General features: G+C 35.8%; 1 protein-coding gene across 1 annotated transcript in view; it reads right to left on the bottom strand.

Annotated features, from left to right (window-relative positions):
• Positions 1–21,777, bottom strand: part of ADGRV1 (adhesion G protein-coupled receptor V1) — a 271,213-nt gene that overhangs the window by 43,499 nt on the left and 205,937 nt on the right. Inside the window, exon 87 of the mRNA XM_053931503.1 lies at positions 2,309–2,466. Coding sequence (XP_053787478.1) covers positions 2,309–2,466 — 158 coding nt within the window. The remainder of the gene's footprint in view (positions 1–2,308; positions 2,467–21,777) is intronic.

The following is a 21,777-nucleotide window of genomic DNA, read 5'->3' as shown; positions in this document are numbered from 1 at the left end:
GGAGGAAATGTATTAGTAGAAAAGGGAAGAGCACATGATGTCATATATCCTGAATTCTCTAAGGCCTTTGACATAGATAAACTGTTGCTTGGTGGCTCCACCTTTCCTCTGGTTTTGGATGAAACAGAGAGATGGCATATTCATATCTTATAGCCTATTCATTGCCACAAGAAAACAGAAAAATAATGTATGTCTGTGCAACTGAAGGAGACAACGTTGCCAAAAGACTTTCCTAACACATACCATCTTGCAAGCCAAAAGTTGATGCAGGTATAATCCAAGACCTCTTCTATATCATAATGCAACTGACTGCAGACAAATTTACTGACGTGAAAAATGTTGTTTCCCAGAGCAGACATTTATGTGGCTACAATAATAGGAACAGGAGCAGCTCCCAGGAATTTTGTAAGATAGAGTCAGCTGAGTGAACGTCAAGATTGAAGATTTATAAGTGATACTAGGCCTTACCACTGCAAACTGCTTTTGACTATGTCTTACAAGCATAATATACCCAGAAGATATTAAAAACTGTGTAAATATACTACCAACACCTTTAATTTCAAAAGACAAATATTCAGTTAAAAAAGGCACAAACCTTTAGTCAGCAGTTAGTACTGTGTTATGTAGTTAAAAGCAATGTGACAAACTACAGAAATCACTGTATTTTCTCTCTAGAAGCTTAAATCATAAACACAGCTACACGGAGTCCCCTTATACAATTATAGCCACCATAAATTGCAGGAGACTGCTTGTTTTTCTCTCTAAAACAGCCCCTTTCCAACCTGCTCTCACCGTTACTGTATGCAGTATTTCATTTGTGCTTACAAAAGCTCTTTGGTAGCAAAACAGCAGTTTGCCTTGCAGATGCACAAGTAGTAAAAGTTACAATTGACTTTAAAAAAAATAAAAGGAAGGAATCTTACTGAACTTTTCTCTTTCTCATTTTTTTTCTTATCTTCTGAGACTCTGGCATTCTCCACCCTATTTTCTAGATTCTATTAAAGAGAGAAAACACCCTGAATCCTATGCTAAATCACAGATTTGTTTCAATCCTACTATTTCATGTCTTTATGTCATGCAGTTATAATTTCTATTAGTACTTTCTGCCATTTTGCATGATAATTTTATTTATGGTATTAGTTCAATATTCTGCCTGCTTTTTCCTTTAGTTTAACTGCTCTGGGACAAGCCTTAACTCTCAAGATGTTATTAGGAATATCCTTAGAGATACCCAAACAAAGTTAATTATCAATAAATTAACTGAAGACAAGAGGAGCCACCCCTGTGCATTTATATCAGAGAGAAATGAAAGAGTGCAACTAAAGTCTTGAATATCATCAGACCTTATCCAAATTCATACAGATCTTAGCCAAGGTAACATTGTGTCATTAAAAAGGACAGAAATATTTGCAGAAATGTCCAGATTATAAATACTTAATATTTATTATAATTTTCTTTAAAAAGGAATATATATCTGTACACCAAATATCAAAAAGTCATTTGCATTAGGTTATAAATCTAATTTTCTTTTTACAAAATACCATGAAGACAAGAGAAATATTCTAAGCTTCCCACAGAGTGTCCTATTGTTATTACAGTATTGGTCTAAACTGCTGCAATTTTATTTTGAGAACATTGTAGTTCAAATTGTTTTGATAGAGGAAGCCGATCTGCTTTGAAAAAGACAGATTTTTCCTTTCAAGCACATTTCATTTGCAAGTAGCATATGAAATATCAAAACAGAGGCATTAACTCCAAATAGTCCAGTTCACAGACCACCCTGTACATGGCTTCAGAACCACAAAATACACTGCAAAACACAGTGACCAAAGCTGTGCCTATCACCTGGGGTTGAGCAGGAGGTACAGCCTGCATCCATAGGTGAACATGCTCTGCAAGTGGGCAATCATTGTATTTGAGCAGCCCCAGCCCTCCCTGGGATAGGATGTTCAGTACTCCCAGCCAAAATCTAGCATGAGGACACAGTGCTCTAAGCAGGGCAGTACTTTGTTTTATTTCTGTTCTTTTCTTTAGCTAGACTAAGCTCAGTCACAAAGCCAGTGATACTAATTTCTTGTTCTAGGTTTTACATATTTTTACCCCCCTCAGACCGTTAAGCATCTGCAAAGCTTTGATCATCAAAGTACTTTCACAAACTTCAAAGGGACATTAGCAGATGTAATCTTAAACTAAGTGCGTAGGTATCTACTGAACCATGGTTTCAGGTGGGGTTCTCTGAACTAGTGAGAACAGTCTGTACCATTCGAAGGTACAGCTTGTTTGCATAGTTGTATCTGACAAATCATACCTGATGCATTTGTTCTTCCTCTGAAAATATCGTCATATGCCTTCCATTGAGGAGTCACCTGGTAGGCGTGGATGAACACCACAAAAACCACCACCAGGCACATTAATGGCACCAGAGCAGCGGTGAAGAGAGCAGCATAGGCATTTGGAATGAAACACCTGATGGAAAAAAATGGGAAAAAAAAATGTTGATAAGCACAAGCAACACCTTGAAGGGCCATAAATAGAATACAGAAACAAATATTTTTGAAAAAGGATGTGCTTTACAAACCACAAATTCCTTAACTATGTTCCCAGAGTAACCTTGATAGGTTCCTTTGTGTTCTGTTGGTTCTTATCTCATCATTATATCTTAAAAAATATAGCTTTTGCTCTTCCAGTATGCATGTTATATTTAGCTTAACCAATTTTGGAAGAATTTAAACTTGCAATGAAAAATATTATATTTTAACAAACTACATGCTGCTCTATTCATTTTCAGTGATCATTCTTAGTCACCAATTTCTAAAAGGACATTATGCAATTTTCTATACTTAGCTCCTGAAAGCACAAATTAAATTTTGAAAAATATGTTTTTTTAAATAAATGAACGAGTCCTAAAGACAACATAACTATTCCTTATCAAGTCATTTGCTCAAAGAAAACCAAATTCTCACTCTCTCCCCCTTTTTTTTCCCCCCAGTTGTTTGGTGTCTCCTTGCCCTTTTCATTTATTTAAGTTATAATTATTTTTAAAAATGTGTCAAGAACATGAATTATCTCTGAAAGAGTCAAATTATGCATATATGATGATGACTTGAAGAAAATGGACATGATAGTTGAAGAGAGCTCTCAGGGTTATGAGAGATCAGGATTTTCTGTACTCTCCCTGGAGACCAGCATGTGCTTTGCAGCCACTGACCCACTCTACATATGACACACAACAGAGCAGCCCAAGGAATGGCATGGGAGTCTATGTCTAGAGATTATGTGATTGGTGCTATCCCTATTAAGAGGGTGTAACTTACAGCCCTTCTGTTTCTCAGATAGGCTTGTCTAAGTAAGCTTAGCATTGATGGTGATATATGTCTCAGAAAGGCCTAGGTACATGTTTCACTGACATACCTGGTTGGATAAATCTTCTGGATTTGCTTAGGTGTACTTTCATATACTGACAGAAAGTCAAGATTGCATCCTGCGTTGTATCTTTCAGAACAACAGTCATGCATACTCAGTGAATCCCAAAAAATAATTACCAGCACAATCTAGATACCTTTCACAGCTCTCTGCAGAATGTAGAGGCGTGGTCAGACACCGAGCTTAGATATTAGCTGATAACGTAACTGAACAAGTAAGCATCAGGGAAAGTAGGAACTCTGCATTGCAATTCAAAATGTTTGTTCTTTTCCTCACAGAAAAGATACTTCAGCCCTTTATTCATCTTGGTTGCCTTCACTGGACTTTGTGTCCATATCCCTTTTGTACTGAGAAGACCAGAACTGAACCCAGTACTCCAGGTGTGACTTCATGAGTGCTGAGCAGAGGGCAGGTTGACCTGCTCTCAACATGGTTGATATGGGACACAACATCCCATCCATTTAATCCTTCTAATTTTGACTATTTCTTAGGTATGAAAGTTATTTTTGTTCCCCAAATGCATTCTTGAGTTGGCACAATTAGCTCTAAGAAATGAAACCATATTACCACAACCTATGCTGCTTTTAATGATTATACTGAAGGAAAGAATCTTAGCACAAGAATAATCCTCTATAAAATCATATTTATGTTCTCAAATCTGTATTTTCTTCAACTTGATGAATTTTATATTTCAAAGATTATATACACTCAAAAAAATTTACCAGAGTTTCTTGAAACTTTATTGTGAAGACTCCTTTATATTCAGTTAAAAAAAGCTGTATAAAAATGAAAACCTACAAAGATGCATCACATTTACTAATAACCTTAGGTACTTGTTCGAAAAAATATACTGGAAAGTTATGTAAAGAAATACACAAAGCCATATTAATCTTCAAAGCTTACTTTGATTTTTTTTTTCTTGAAGCAATGGTGTGCAAGTCAATGACAACCACATCATCCTATAAGACTTATTCATATATAGGCATGTGATGATATATGTTGACGGATATATTTTATTATGGAAATCATATGGGATAATATTATACGGACCAACTGCAATTATTTATTATACTTAATACTGGGGACACAGCTATTATTGCATTACCGTGACACATTTGTTGCATGGAACTACTGCATTGCCTATTCCTAGCACTGGATAGAAACATTAAAAAAATACCCCAAAATATCAGCTAAGTTGATGTTTCAGAACACAACTACTCTACTTTAAAAGACCTAGAAAGACTGATGTAGAAACTTGAAAAAACAACATAATTATAAACCATATTTGTCTGAAGACAAACATTATTTCCTGCAGTATAGCTTTCCAGCAAGTTCCTTTATTCTTTTCTTTTTTAAGGCCCTAGATTTCTGTAAGTATTTTGTTTTGTCTGTTTTGAATTTGAGTGATAGCAAAAAAACAACTAAACAACCAACCAACCAAAAAAAGTTATCCACTGAAATACTGCCTTCTGCAAGAGAGACAAAAAACCCCAACCAACCAACCAACCAAATAAACAAACAAACAAAAAAAGCCAACAGAAAACCAGCACTTTTAACTTTTTCAGAGGTTCTCACTGTATTACGGAGATATCGTGACTTCCTAGTAGCACTTCCTTTTATCAAAATTAATTTTTTTCCCTCACCCTTTTGAGAATTTTTTTATCCCAGCTTAGGTCTCTTCTAGCATTGGAAAGACAGCTATTTAGTTTCTGTCCCAAGCCACAGGTCTTGCCCATCTTGAGTATTGTTATCCGACTGCAGTGCTCAACTTTGTTTCTGCTCTGACTACTTTGTTTTGACCACTGATTTTGTTTTGATTGCTATAAATTTCTCTGTTAACTTTGTGTGAGGACTTAAAGAATGCAATTGCATGTCTCAAAACACTGTCCCTATAAGAAAAGCCATCAATACGAACTTGAGATAACTTTATAGGAAGATGACAACAGAAACTGATAGAACATTTAACTCCCCATAATTGCCCCCATAATTGCTTGTATTTTCAGTTTATAAATTTTGTGATTTGTTTGTGTTTTAATTGTCAGGAACTTGTTGGGAGACCAAATATTAGTATGATTACATAAGAAAAAACACTTAATGTATTTCCCACACTTAATGGTGTGGGAAAAGCTTTTACTTTTATCTTATGGATGTATTATTTTATTTCAACCAGTTGAGAATTAGAAAATTCAACCAAATTTAGCATGGGAGCTGGTTCAAGAATTTATGCATATTGGAATCATGCAAATATGTATTAACCTTTTGAGTTCTGCCCCAGAAGGCTTTTATTTATCATGACTTGGCAAAATTTTTCAGAAACATCAGAAGTATTAATAAGTAATCTAAACGATCTTAAGAAAATAAAAGAAAATATTACATAGGAAATAATTGAGTCCCCCTTCCCAAATCAGAATGATGAACAGCCATGTACTAAAAATGTGCCATAGATAAAATTTAGAAAAGCCTTTTACCACCTGTCAAGACCTGTAACTGTTTTTGAAAATACGTGTATTCTTACATTAATATGCCAGATCTACTGGTAGGTTTTCTAGCATGTGTCCTAAGAGAATATTTTAACCTCACCTCACTTCTTTTATCTATTCCAATCAATACAGTAACTACAGTACCCTGTGAACCACACATACTTCTAACTCGTGGGTGCAATTTCCCATAGCAGTAATTGCAAAGGAATGTAATGAGAGCAACTTGCCCACTGAAAATAAAATATAATAGTAATAATAATAATAATAATAATAATAATAATAATAATAATAATAAATAAAGAAAAAACCAATTAAAATTGAAAGGGAATTAATGTCACTTATGACCCCATCAACAGTAGCCACAGCTTTTATTTTGTGTCAAAATTAAATCACAATAGAGCTTTAATCTGTCCTCTGGAGAAATAAGTATAGCCTCAATTTGAAGATGTGTTTGTCTGAGAAACTTTTTATATAAGAACCTTTTTTTTATATGAGAACATTTCTGTATTTTGTATGAGAACTTTGTGTGCTAAAACTTAATTTCTTATGGTGTGTAGAACTACCCAGTGGGACAGGAATGTGGGTGACTTCCCAATCAGAATATTCTGTAATTCTGTCAATATCTACAAAATTTCTCCAACAATATGTTGATGTGGTTGAGAAAAAACCCTATTTTGAAGCCTTTAAAGAGTGGGAAGACACATCCTCAACAAACCCATTCACACTTGTTTCAGTGTGCAAAAGTAATCATCAATTGTGCTGCGAGACCTGGTCATCCCCTTGAGTCTTGGCTGACTGAGAAAATACATGTCATAATACATGACGTGTATTTGTTTGGGATACCCCTGTATGGAATTTAAAAATCAACACTTGCTGTGTAATTCTATGGCAAATTTCAAGCCCCAAATGTACTTGATAGACACCTGAACTTGCAAGACAAGCCACTATATAGTACATCACTTGGATTAGTCTGGGGATATTCTGATGAAAAGTGACTCAGCCTAACTCCACATGCTGGTCCAAGATGCTGGATAGTAATTCCATCCATTTGCCCAAATTGTGTCTTTCACTATTCATCAGCAGGAAGGACATGACAGGAACTTAATTCTCCTGAACAAAGCTAAGAATGCATCAGTAATACATGTGCCCCAGATATGGTGGGACAAAAGATAGGTTTTAGGTTTAAGGTAGTTTTTACACAGAACCAGCAGGTTCTAGGAAATGTTACATGGCTGGTACATGCCTTCAGTAATGGACCAGATATGAGTTAGAGATCTTAACCTGCTTTACAGGTTAAAATGGCTTTACAAAGTCATTTGCATTAGATATATTACTACTAAAGGAACAAGGGGTATCTTGTTCCTTGCATCTTGCATCTTACTGAAACTGAATGCACTATTACCATTTGCAATATCATCAATTGAAAAAGCCTGAGCCACCGAAATGGCTAATCAGACATCAGCACTTTTTCAATCACTCTAACCCCGAATTTCCCTTCAGGAAATTAGCCCAAATACCTGGCTAAAATCCATATTCCAATAGTTGAGACTCAGAAACTGGGAGTTGTGTCTACTGAGAATTGGGTTGATGATTGCAATTGGATTTGTATATTTAATTATTGGAATAGCTGTTGTACATTTTATGCTTACTGGCATCATTACTTCTGTTGCTTCTGTCTTTTCTTCTTTGTCTTTTCTATGTATGCAACCAATAAATGGAGGAAAAGTCCCTGGAAGACAGTATTTGAGGCATGGGGTGCTGTGAGGGCTTAAAGAATGCACCTAGCTCAGGACACTGTCCCCATAAGATAAGCCATGACAATGGAATTGGAGATAAGCACAGATGGCAAAACAGGAAGACATTAACTTGAGGCCTAATGAAGGTGAAGATCTGGAATTAGTATACCGGACAAAATTCCGATGTACAGACTGTGGAGACATAAGACTTCTCTGGACAAAAAATACACACAGTGAAAACTGTGAGAAAGGATGTACATGTCAGCCAAAGTTGTCATACCCTGAACTTGGACTGTATAAAAGCAGTATCTCCAGGTGAGCAACAAGGAGACCCCCACCACTGAAGACCAGGTTGTAGAAGGACCAGTGGGATGCTGCAGGAATCCATGTGGTGAATATGATATCTTTTCAACTTCTGCTTAATCTCTCATTGTTTCTTTCCTCCCTATCCCCATCCCTCTCACCTTCCTATTTTTTTCTGTCTACCTCACATTTACTGTTATATTTATTCTGTAGTACTGACTTAAGCATATGGTCTCATTTACACCTTAATTTGGCCAGAAGCATCTCTAATAATCAGATCGTAATATTTTGACAGTAAGATATTCCCATTGGTAGTTTCTCTTGCATTATTCCTATCTAAACTCATTCAATTTCATCATCTTCAAGAGTTCACCTCATATCCTCCCAGTCTCCTATTTCATGCATGGTGTCACTTTAAACAGTACTTTATTTACATCTCAAATATTTCTAACATAACAGAACAGAACAGAAAGCATATTTTCAAAAGCTCTGTATGTCTGTATCTGTGAAAGGTCTCTTCCATGAAAAAGGCTAAACATAAATTTAGAAAGAATTGTCTGTAATATGCTTCTCCTCCAAGGTATAATTCCATACTAGTATGTAATGATTTGTTAATCATTTTACAACTGGAAAAAATATAATATTGAAACTAATCAGCTATTTTTTCTTCAATACAAATCATTAAGACATTTAATTTATATGTTGTTTTTGTCAGGCCTAGAATGATGAGAAATAGCTTTAGTATATACAATAGTTTTCTCATTGATGGCTACTGCAGATGTTAATTTAATTTAAATTGCTACTTCAAATACAACAAACACAGAAATATTAGGGCAAATTAAGAGACATCTTTCCCCTTGGAAAATATGTAACTTTAGAAAATCATATACATTTAAATCTCTAAATTAATAAAAATTACCTCACTTATTGGCCAGCCAGAATCACTGTTTTACCTTAATTTTCCTTTCTTCCCCCCTCAAATCTATTAAAGCAGATTCTTCTCAAAGGGGTAAAACATGTAATCTGACATTTCAATTCTTTTTGTAAAGTCTTCTCTGATCTCTTAAAACATCACACTTCCTAAAATCTGGAGAGGTATTTCAGCTACATATGATATGGAAGGACAGTCTTTCTCTTTTTTCCCCTAGTACTTTTAAAGGAAACACAAGAAACAACTGACAACATGTATACTGGAACTACTGTTAGCACAATTATATAATCAATATTAAAAAAGGAAAACAAAAATAAGTAACAAGCAACATTGCTAAGGAAATAACAATTGTTAAAAAATGGAAGGACTGACATTCTTTGTTCCCTTCCGAGCAACAAATATTTAAAATTGTAAAATTTTAAAATTGCTCAATGTAAAAACAGTTTCATTCCATTATTGCATTGCCTTGAATTCCAAGGACAATCTCTTTCAACTGTGCCTTGAAACTATAAAAGGCTAAATTTGACAAAAAAATTACACGTGTCCTCATCTATCAAACATCTGGTGTTCTGAGACACTGAGCTTTACAGCAAAGCATTTTACAGGAAAAGGAGAATATTATTCATTTACTTTAAAATGGCACTCAGGAAAACAATGGGTTTAACAACTGTTTAAGACCAAGTCAGTGGTGGACAAACCCTCCAAGGAGATAAAACATATTGGCTCTTGCAGTGTCAAAGCCTATTCAACCTGATGAATCAACATGATCAGATTATGGAGTTCCACTCTTCTTTCTTTTATGTTGTAACAGTTATCCTTTTCCATAAATACATTAACCAACAATATAACAATAGATTCACAGAATCCTAGAAGGGTTTGCATTGGAAGGGATCTTAAAGTTCATCTTGTTCCAACTGTGCTGCAATGGGCAGGGACACCTTCCATTAGATCTGGTTGCTCCAATTTGTATCCAACCTGGTCTTGAACATTTTCAGGATGGAGTATCCACAGCTTCTCTGGGCAATGTGTTCCAGAATGTGTTTCAGTCCCTTAACATCCTTATAGGAAATAATTTCTTCCTAATAACTATTCTAATTCTCTCTTTTATTTTTCCACTCCCCTGACAGGGAAAGAAACATGTGGACTGTTTCTACAGTAGGCAAGATTCTAGAGTTTTCTACATTATAAAAAAAATTCATATTGCTGAAGGCACATGGGTTTAGACTTGTAGTCATCAGTCAACTTCACACAGTCTTCTACACACATTAACAACAGCTCCCACAACACCCTGGAAAAAGATTTCACACTTTTTCAAACTCAGTGAAACTGAATTAAAGAGTGTGGCCCAATTTGATATGCTTTATGGCTACCTTGGAGGACAGAAGGTGATGTAGCATTTATTTGGAGTTTTTTATGAGCTTTACTACACAAATAAAAACTACATGTTTCATCAAGGCAGATGTTGAAAAATATTTGAAGGTCACTTTAAAGTAATTATTCCTTAAAACATTTCATCTAAGAATTTTGAAACCCTGAGAACCGTTGACAGTCTTTTTCAATATGTCTTGGAATATAGAGCGGAATTTGAGATTACAAGATATATATTAATATTTCACTAAAGTCAGAAACCAAAATAATACAAGACATGATAAAGCATTCAGCTCATGATCAAGATTTTTTTGGACAACAGACTACATCAGGCAAAATTGATTTAATTATTTCCAAGTTTACAGGTTTGGTTTATAAATGGACTTGAGACCTTTTACACTATTTAAATTACAAAGAAGGAGGCAATACAAAGAAAGTAATGTAAAACACACTGCACACCTAGTGCACTAACTTGCTAGTTTTATTTCTGCAAAATAGAATCTGGAAATTACTACAGACCACATTAACAATGACAGGAGTTGTAATTTTACACTCTTCCAAGGAAGCAAAGGTCATACTTGGATCTACTAAAAATTGTCTACTCTGCAACACATGTAAGGTAAATGTTCTGTTCTAATCAGTCTTACAGTGCCTAATCAGTGTCACAGTGGCATGCTGAGCTGTGTTGTGGTTTTTAATCCTAGTTAGCAGGTAAGGACCAGTTGCTCACTCCCCCCATCTGCCCTCTCAGTGGAGAGAATTGGAAATGAAATGTAAAGCTTGCGGGTTGGGTTAAGAACTATTTAATAATGGAAATAAAATAGTATAGTAATACTGAAAATTATGATAATGACAATGATGATGATAATAATAAAGATAATAATAGAAATATTAACAATAATAATAAGAATGAGAGACAGTAACCGAACCTGGAAGAAACAAGGGATACACTATACAAGCGCACATCATCACTGACTCATGCCCAGCCCATTCCTGAACAACTATCTGTTCCTTACCAGATGACTCTCCCTTTTTATATACTGGATATGATGTTCTATAGTGTGAAATATCCCTTTGGCCAGTTTGTGCTATCTGTCCTGGCCATGCTTTCTCACAGCTTTTTGTGCAGCTCCTCACTGGCATTGAATGAAATACTGCAAAGTCTAGGACTTAGGTTGAGGACTATGCAGTAACAGCCAAATCATCAGGGTGTTAACAACATTATTTTTATCCTGAATACAAAACACACAGTGCAGTGTACTAGCTACTATGAAGAAAATTACATTGCACCAGTCAAAACCAGAAGAGTCTGGTTTTGGCAAATTTCAAGAACAAAAATTGAATGAAAAAAAATCACACTAGAGCTATGAAAGCCACCAGGGGTCTTACACATTTGTTCTGCTCTGAACACATGGGAAAAAATATTTCTGATATGTTTTGTTTGGTTTGTGGGGTTTTTACTAATGGGAAGGGACAATTACTGGAAAACTACAAGTAGGCAAGGAACTGGCAATCTACAAGTAGACAAAAAGACAAAATTAGAATACTCCATGTTGTAATATATTTTGCTTGCTGGAAAACACAAGCTGAAGAGCTTAAACTATATCAGTATTGGCAGATGGCTATCAGAGGGATTAGCTGTATTTAGCAGACTGAAAATTATCAGGATTGGGCACCTTAGAAGAACAACCAAACAAAAATCTGAAATGTACTTTCAAGCCCAAGAACTAATGTTTGGGGAAAAAAAAATACTTAAAGCACATGCTTCACAATGAAAGATGCTAGACAGCTCTTTTTTCTTTACTTGAAGCATTTTTTCCAATGAAACCTCTGAAGTTCAGTTCTAAGCTTTATTTTCTGGTAGACTTGTTAAACATTTTCTAGGCAATAGATAGTTAAGCCTAGAATGAAGATCAGCTGAGCTTTCTTCTTTTCCACTGTAGATGTTTTCTCACTTTTACTCCTTTTCTTTTCTCCTTTCCTTTCTCCCCTTCCTTCCCCTCTTTGCCCTTCCCTTTCCTTTTCTTCATTACTAATAACTGCAAGCTATGCGCAGGCATAGGATGGACAAGATATGCACCTGCACATATACAGAGAACTTGTCTAGTTCTAGTTCTAGTTTTTTTTTAACATCCTTTTTGCTATTTACAGTCATTATCAACTAAAACATTGCGCAATCGAAACTACATAATAGAAGAGTAATCCTTCCAATGTCCAAGGATTAAAACCCCATGAACAGCTCCAGTCTAACAATGCGTTATTTACTGTAACAAGTACCCAAAGTAGCATTTGCCAAAAACTTTATTTTCACTTCTAATATGTCTTGCATCCTGATGCTGATTAGACAATCTCTCTCTAAAGATTGGCATAAGACACAAGAATTCTAAAACAACCTATCAGCAAAGATTTTCTTTTTGTAGTTTCTTTTGAAAAGAGCAAATTGTATTCCAAAAGAATAGCCACAAAGGCATCCAAAGCATTACTTTCCCCCTCCCACCCAAGCCTTCAGAAAGCAACCTTTTTTTCAGATGTGCTCTAAGTAATAACATCATGTAAATCGTAGCATTAAGTAATCATTCTGTTATTTATACTTATCATACATTAAGCACAGCCTAAAGAGGTTAAAATTTCCAATTTCATCACAGAAAGGAAACTTAGTGACATAAAATAATTTTTACAAGGCTTTTGAGAATGTTAGTGTATGGTCAAAAAGTATAATAAAGGGATTACAGCTACCAGGAAAGTATTTAGTCAAGGCTCTCAGTTTCTATGGATGCATTTGCATAAAAGTATAGATTAAAACAACATTTTGTAACCAAATGCTGGTCCAATGTTGGCATAATGTGTCTACTCAGGGAAGTGAAAAGGAAAAACAAGCATCTGACTTGGTGGGGGACACCCACTAGAACAGATATAACGATCTATCATCAAACATGGATCCTCTCCCTACCCAAAATTTCTAAATCTGTTTTGCATCACTCCAATTCCATACTTCTAAAACAATGCCAAGGCAGAGGCTCTAAGAGGTCATTATGGATGATTCTAGGTAAGATTTGACTCCTCCTATCCTCTACAGCCTGTCAACACTACTCAAACCCTACTCCAGGCCTTAGAGCTTTCTGGTGGATTCCCTTTGGCAGGATGTCAGGTGCTCTCTGAGCTGTTCTATCACTCCTCTCCTCAGCAAGACAGGGAGGAAGGGTGGGACAGCAAATAAAATGAAAAAATCCTCATGGGTCAGATAAATACAGTTTAATAAAGCAAAGGATAAAGTTGCATATGGAAGAAAAAAGGAAAAGAAAAAACTTGTGGTCTACTTCCATCAGCAGGTGATGTCCAGTCACTTCCCAGGAAGCAGGACTTGAGTATGTGCAGCATTTGCTCCATAAGACTAACATAATAAATGTGTCCCCCTTCCTCCTCCTTTCTCTTAGGTTTTACATCTGAGCAGACGGGATATATCATGGAATATCCTTTGGGTCAGCTTGTGTCAGCTGTCCTGGCCATGTCCCCTCCTAAGACTTTGCTCACCCCCAGCCAGAAAACTCCAGCTACTCTAGAAAAGGTCATAATAATATAATATACTGCATTTAGATAATAACATGCATAAAAATAAAGGCTATGGATACCTTGATCAAAATATGACTAAAAAGCCATGTAACTGATGCATGGTCAGATCCATTCTGCATTTCTCACGTCTCATTATTCATAACAACCTATGTTATTATATTATGAATTACCTTGGCTAGTTTTAGAAGAAGAAGTGACATCTTGAGTAAATTGAACGCTGTAAGGTAAGCACAGTGGTATTGCGACTCAGGAAGACACCATATACCCTTTCATGACTCAGTGGTTCAGTATGAGTGCACTTAGCTAGAACCTCCGACTGGGATGACTTTTCTACATGACTAAGCACAGAAGAATGATTTGTATTGGTCAGCAAAAACTACAGCTACATCACAATACTTTAAACTACACTTGGCAAGCTAGAGAAGTTGTTCAAGCAATGGAGGCTGACTGAAATGTGTTCTGGGCTTATATTTTGATTACATTCCAATATGCAAGGGTTTCTTTCAGCAAGAGGGTCTTCTCAGGAAACAATTTTTGGTTTTGTATACTGAGCAACAAGACAGTAGCTAATAATAACAGGAGTTATATTTGATGATTTATATTTGCATGAGGTAACTCCAAGAAATGGTCTGATAGGGAGCTGAAAGCAGCATTGGTTTATGACTGAATCAAACATGATGTGGCAGCTTCCAAAGAGGCACGACACACTGACATTGCCTCAGTGGGATATGGTTGCCACAGTCTCTCTTACATTTCTTGGAAAATCCCTGACACTTCCTTAGTTTTAATTATTTGCAAACAAACAGCATGCTTATTCCATGTTTGTCAAATTATATGGACTGTATCAAATTTTAAACTGCAGTCTAATTTTCCTAATTGGAGTTGCAGTACAGTATTATAAACCAGTTCATATCCCAGATTAATTAGGAAAAAATCTTAGAAATGTATTTGTTACACATTGGAAATTTCTAATGAGACAATTTAAGATTTTTAAGTGCTATTTATATATGTACGAGCTCTTCTGAAAAACAGTTTTCTGATCTCTTTCCATAAAATTGTAGGCAGCTGTGAGAACTGGGTCTAAAACACAAGGAATTGGATTCTAAAATTTGACTGCACTGGAATTAGGAGGTGCATGATGATTGCAGAAGTTTATTTAAAAAAAAAAAAAAAAAAACTTGGTACTGTGGTGCAGCTACATTTTATGAAGAAGAAAAGTTTTTTAATATTAGTGGGTTCCAGTCATTACCAGGAATGATCTGGGATCATTCAATGTGTGTAAAGCAACTCTGAAATTTAAAAGAGAAAAGTTGCAAATATTACACTTGTCTCTGTATTATATGCATCTGAAACTATTTAAATGTCAGTTCCCGTTGCTTTTAGTCCTGAAAAAAAATTTTTTTTGCAATTTATACAGTGAATTTGCTAAAAATAAGTAGGTTTTCTACCAGCCAGACAAGACATTTAGGAAAGCTATGAAAAAGACAGGTAAAAGAAATTAGAAATTGAACAAAATGTACCAAGCATTTTAAAAGATTTCTTGGAGTTTTGGTTTTTTTTAACCTTAACAATAGAGTGTTCACTGAACTTCTACCATAAGGTCATGTTGGTGCTGTTACTGATAAGCAAAGAACATTAATACAAATAAATGTTCTTGATGATAAGTGAACTACAGCCACCCCTTCCTGATATTAGCAAGGGTTTTTTAAAATCTTGTCTCAATTCTTACCATCAAACAATGCAGCCACAGAACCTCCATCTCTGGATGTTACCAGAGGTTTTTTCAATGTGTAGAGTTATATATGTTTAGGGTTTTCATAGTGCCTTTTTTTCCCCTCCTTTGCAAACAGACATATCTCTCAGTACAATGTGTTCAGGACACAGCACAGAGCGGAAACTTGTGGTGTTTCTGCTCTGGAGGAAGTACCAGTTTACTTGCTCATAACCAGTTTCAAATATCTAAATTTGTGAGCCTGCAGAGTGCAGAGGTTGCACCCCACTTGTCACAGTTTGAGTGCTCCTGGACCCACCACCTCTTTTTTAAGGGGGTTTTCCAAAGCTGTGCTTTGTTAGCCACATTGTTGTGCTGCGGGAACAGACTTGGAGCTAAGCTGCTTCTTGCAGCTGTGTGTGCAGAGATGTGAAACACCTCTGGTGCAAACACAGCCTCTGCCCCAGAACACCTGTCTAGCTGGAGCTACAAGTTCACTTCTGTGTAGCTTCACAACAAATCTGTGTGAAGAAATCTCTCTATGATGTGCAAGTTATCCATCCCATGCTATCCATCTTCCTCCATACTAAGAACCGTACAAATTTTGGTGTGAAAATGTTGAAAATTTCTGCTTCAATTTGCTCTATTTACCTAAGAGAGAGAGTGTGTAAGAACTCAAAACAGAGGGAGAAAAAAATCACCCTATAATTTCAGCTAAACAATTCATTGAGAAAGATTGTATACACCTCAGGAATTATTTAGAAATAGAAAATGAAAAGGTGAGTGCTTTCCCTGCAGCTGCATCTAAAAAATTCCAGCATGATGTTACTCTTGCTTTTGTTTAATCACTTTTCCTCAAAAGAAAATGGGGAATTTCTCTGGAACACTGAACACCATCTGCTCATGGATCAAGTTAAGCAAATCTCAGATGACTCATAATAGCTGCCCCAAAGAATCCCGAGCAGCTGTGAAACAAGTCACACCCTTGTACAAATACATTTTGAAATGCCTGAAATCAAATACTACTGCTTCAATGTGAATACAGTTAGACTGATTGTTTTGATTCAGTGTTGCACTCAGCCCCAGTCACCTCACCAGGATGAGAAAATGAACAACCCAAGAAATCTCTTACTGCCCATAAAATTGTGGAGGTTGTTTGATATGAAGAAAAATGAAAGCTGCATTTGTATTTCATTAATTTAAATTAGTTTATGTTTCATGTAGATTAACTCAGAGATAGGTCCATATGTTTTATTTCATATATAATTCCACACTCAGAAAATAATTATTTTCCTTATATTTAGCATGGAAGTTTCAAGTGAAATGCAAAATGTTTAAAAATGGTTCTCCCAGATTTTATAGAGTGAAAATGTGGCATCAACCCTTTGGCATTATTTAGTTTCCTTTTCATTTCTTTAGTCTATGCAGCAAAAGAAAGAGGAAAAAGAATGAGGGAAAGAGGAGAAGGAGGGGAAAAAAGGTAATGAAAATATAGTTAGACTGTTTTTGTTAAGAAATTTAAGCTCAGAAACAGCAGAATTAGAATTGCCAGAAATTAGGTCAAGGCTTGCCCATTCTTGTTTACATTTGGACAGACTGTCCCAGCAGTTTTTTGAAAGTCAAATCTGCATCTATAGGAATTACTGCTAGAAATTTGATCCTATCGTCTTTACTGACATGTCAGAATTTATTATGAGTAGGACCATACTCACTAATGGAGGTACCCATAGAATAAATACCAGCGATAGAAAACATTGGGGAAAATCCAGTCCTCCATGAACAAAGGATGAAGAAATGCCAAGATTTTGTTTTGGAACAGCAAAGAACAGAATCTTCAGAAGATTCAGTCTGAGTCAGTGTGTGCAACAACAGACTTGTCAATAAACCAGACCTATTGCATAATAAAGCAAAAAAACAATTTCCTTGTTGCTCTCTCCTGTTGCTGTTATTGTAAAGCTAAACAGTTGGAAAAAGGGGAAAACGAAAATGTCTAAACAATGCTTTTCTATAATGAGAACCCAAAAGGTCATCTGCTGTTGTTTTAGAACACAGCTTATTGTGTTTCAGTCTTCTCATTATATGATCCTCTGGAAATTTTTCTGAACCATTTAATACCTAGGTATTTAACTTTTTTTTTTCTTTGTTTTTGTCTTTGTCTTTTTCTTTTTTTTTTTCCTACTGTGAAAGTTAATACTAAAGAAACACAGTTACCAAAGACGAAGTAGCAAGGACTGAGCATAAGCACTGCATTAATACAGTTGAGACTTCTAAGGCACTGGAATCTGTGGAGTTCCCAGGCAGCTCACTCCAGAAGTCCCAGATTTGCAGCCTTCACCATTTGACTAGGAAACTAAACTGACAGAAACCTGCTTGAAATCTCTTAGAGCAAGGTTCTTGATAACACTGCAATTTTAAAATTATATAAGGAGTTATGTGTCTGATTTCAGTTAATTATCTTGCTCCTGTTTAAATCTAAGGCTTGCTCCTCATGTGTATGAGTTATTATCAATGGCTTTGAAACTACAATATATTGTTGTGGCTATGTTTTTGGTTTTTTACTATTTAAGACTTGTTCTAGTTTCTCCAATGTCAGAAAATGTTTCCCTAGTACTATTTTTTAAGGCAGACACTCTAATCTTACTTTTCCTATGCATTCTCTAAACCAAGGATTTACTTCAAACCTAGCTGAAAAAGAAGACACTTCATGTGCAAACTGTCAAACATAAATGAAGTTTATGTTCACAGTCCTGCCCTTTGGCAAGAAGAATAACATCTGCAAAATATGTTTTTTTCATACTGACAATTAAATGTAATACTAATAACACAAATCAGTCTGCTAAAGCTGCATTCCTTTTAATCATATGCATCTTAGTACAGGTCAGTGAGATATACCTTTATTTACTGTGGCCTTTATATAGGGCAGACAACAGTTTGCCTTCCCAAGTACAACTCATTGAACTAAATACACTAAAATGTACTTCATGGAACTAAAATCTGAGAACAAAATTGAATGGTTGTAGAACAGCCCTGTGGTGAAATTAAAAAGACAAAAACAAAACAAAACAAAACAAAACAAAACAAACAAACAAAAAAAACCTAACTAATTAAAAAAACCTAAAAAAAAAAAAAACCAAAAACACCCAACCAAACAAAAATCCTACTATTTTTTTTGCCTCTTTTTTAGAAAGAAAAATCAGATACAAGAAGGTATATATATGGACTCTCTTTGTCAGTATTAATGGAGTAGTCAGAACTAGTGGTCAGTACTAATCCCACTTTTGTTTGTTTTAGCATTTCTCAATTTATTCTGGCATATCAGATGAAGGTTTTTCTAATTTGGTGGAAAACAGATAAACTAAGTATGATTTGGTTTAGCAGCAGTAGTCTGCATTTTAATGATTAAAGATGACAAAGTAGGAGAGATTAAATTACTAGTTACTTGTACAACTTCAAAGAAAATATGAAGCTTCTAAAAGCTATCAATGACAAGAGTGCAAGCCTTCATTCTGTAGATGTTCTTTGACACTCCTGTCATAATATTACAGGGGCTACAGAAAAGTTCCTGGAGTTTTTGTTGGGCACAAAAAATCCCTTCATCTGAACCTGTTTGAAGGATCAGGCCTCACAGGCATTAGTGGGTGCAACTTTCACCCACAACAACCTATCTTTTTAACTCTTTACCATGACAGCAAGATACCATGATTTATCAGAAATTAACTATCCCATAATGATTGGATTTTATACCATAACAAATATTCTTCTCTATTCATGTTTCAAAATTCCATCAGTCAAAGCAGCCAGAAGTTATCTTTCTTTATTGCAGTTTTTAAAAGAACAGTACAGTGATTATGCCTGATTCTGATGTGCTGCAAGAAATATTTGCTAATATATGAAAGACATTCAACCCCCTGCCACTGTCCCCAACAATTTCTCCTCACTGGAAACTTATCTTGCTAATGAGGTATAACTGAAAGGTAGTTAAAGCCATCCCATTTAGAAGTGAGGTATTTTAAAATAATCCTTAAAAGTTGGTAACACATCAGACTACCGGTGTTTCTTTGGAAATGCGGGAAAAGTTTAGAAAATAAAGCACAAGTACAGGATACCAAAAGGTCAAACTTTGTACTTTATTAACTTATTCTGTAGGTTTTTCCCTATATAAATATGTGTGTATATATGTATATGTATGTGTATGCATATGTGTGTATGTATATATATGTATAAGAATGCCTGTAGGGTGGTGCTGTGTCAACATAACTGAAGTAGCTCTGGTTCATCAGAAACATTTATCTTGCAGTAGCAGTAGCCGTAGCTCAGGATGGTTTAATTTACTATGCAGAAAAGGACAGTGTGCAAATGGTGCTGATTAGCAGTGACAACTGAAGCCTTTTTGCCCCCCAGCTTCAGCTGAGTGGTTCATAAAGCACTTGGCTTTGCATACAGAGAGTCAAGCATCATTCTATGCTGATGTGAACTGAGGACAGGAGGTGGAAAAACTGGGATAATAGGAAAAAGAAGCTGGAGAGAGAAGGCCATGCAGGGAGACACTTCCAAGTCTATGCAGAATATAAAACCAGGCATTAGAGGATGGTAATTCCTCATAGATTTGTCATTCAAACCTCTTCCTCTTAGTATGCCTTTGAGTTCAGTTAAAATCCCTGAATGTTTTTGCAGCAATTCTTAGCTATTTTCTTACCTATTCCTGCCTGTAAAAGTCTGGTGATTCAAATGTTGCTCACGGCTGAATTCAGCACTTTTGAAGTAATATGGAAAATGAGATGTGAGACTTAATCCAAATGTTTGGACAGAAACTAGCTCATTCAAGCTGAAATATTCTTGTTACTGGTCCTTGGTATAAAGAAAACAGATTTCCATTTTAGGGAACAGCTAGTAAGCTAGGGATCTGTTTCTGGGATGTGTGCCAACACTGAGACAGTCATACAACTGGGTGATACCCAAAGCAGCACCCAGTATATTTTTCGGACTGGGTTAAGGGTCAGTGCACCAGACTTACAGACATTCGGTCAGAGAGAAACCATGGCACAAAGTGCCCATGACTGATTGCAAAGGACCTGGTACCAAAGCACATTTTCTATGGAAATTTCTTATCCCAATAATATTAACAATGGCTCTGCCCTGGTTTCAGTTCATTTCTTCTCAGTACATGGTACAAGTGCTGTGTTTTGGATTGGAATGAGAATGGTATTGATAAGACATTAATGTTTTGGGTTTTTGCTAGTCATATATACCCTAAGTCAAGGACCTTTTCTTCCTTGTCTCATGCTCTGTCAGTGAAAAGGTAGGCAGAATAAACTGGAAGGAAACATTGCTGGGACAGGTGACCTGAACTGACCGAAGGGGTATTTCCACACCACACAACTTCATGGCCAGTATATAAAATGATAAGTGCAGTCAATCTGCATTCAGGAAGGGGTGTTTGGCATCAGCCAGCCAAATTGGAGAGACAAATTCACTCTGCATCACTTTAAAGAAAAAAAAGATCATTGTTATGATTTTAATTATTAAGATTGTGATTATTTTCAATTTTTATTTTATTTTATTTTCAAATAGTAAGCACTTTTTATCTCAATATACAAGTTTCACTTGAATTCTCTTCCTCATTCAACTGGGATGGATGAGGAAGAGAGGAGGAGATGAAGCATGGTGTTTCATGTCCAGCTGAGCTTAAAACCATGACAGGCTCATCTGTTCCCTGAGCTGTCCCTATGTGTAAGATTCAGAGAAACTGAAGTGTGAGCAACAAGAAGAGCTGTAATCCTTAACAACAGCAAAAATTTCTTTAGCTTAGTTTCCCTATCCCACAGATGTGGCTCCATAATCACAGATCCAGTGATTTTCCTGCAAAAACACTCTGCTTGGAGCTGCGCTGTAGAGGACATAGAAGTATTTTGTGTTTTTTAGAAGGGAATGTCACTGGAAAATATTTTCCATTATTTCTCATAGATATTTCATGACAACAATGCAAAGAAGATATTGGAGAACATTTAGCTTAACCCTTTTTTTGCTATAAGAAAATCTTGAATCCAAGTAAATAGGTATTTGTACAAATTTAAAGTATTGTAACGGCACATATCTTCTTCTGTACTTTGTTCACCACATGGTATTTTAAAGAGGAAAATGAATGTGTGACAGGGATCCTTCTGACAAAGGAGATCATTCCTCCCTTGGTCAAATACAGGATCCTGCTAAAAGAGAGACACTTCTAGAAATCTGAGAGATTAACAGAGGGAAAAG

The sequence above is a fragment of the Vidua chalybeata genome, chromosome Z, assembly GCF_026979565.1.
Source record: "Vidua chalybeata isolate OUT-0048 chromosome Z, bVidCha1 merged haplotype, whole genome shotgun sequence".
In the NCBI taxonomy this organism is placed as follows: Eukaryota; Metazoa; Chordata; class Aves; order Passeriformes; family Viduidae; genus Vidua; species Vidua chalybeata.
The sequence above is the reverse complement of the archived record's forward strand: the minus strand, read 5'-3'. Positions and strand labels throughout refer to the sequence as shown.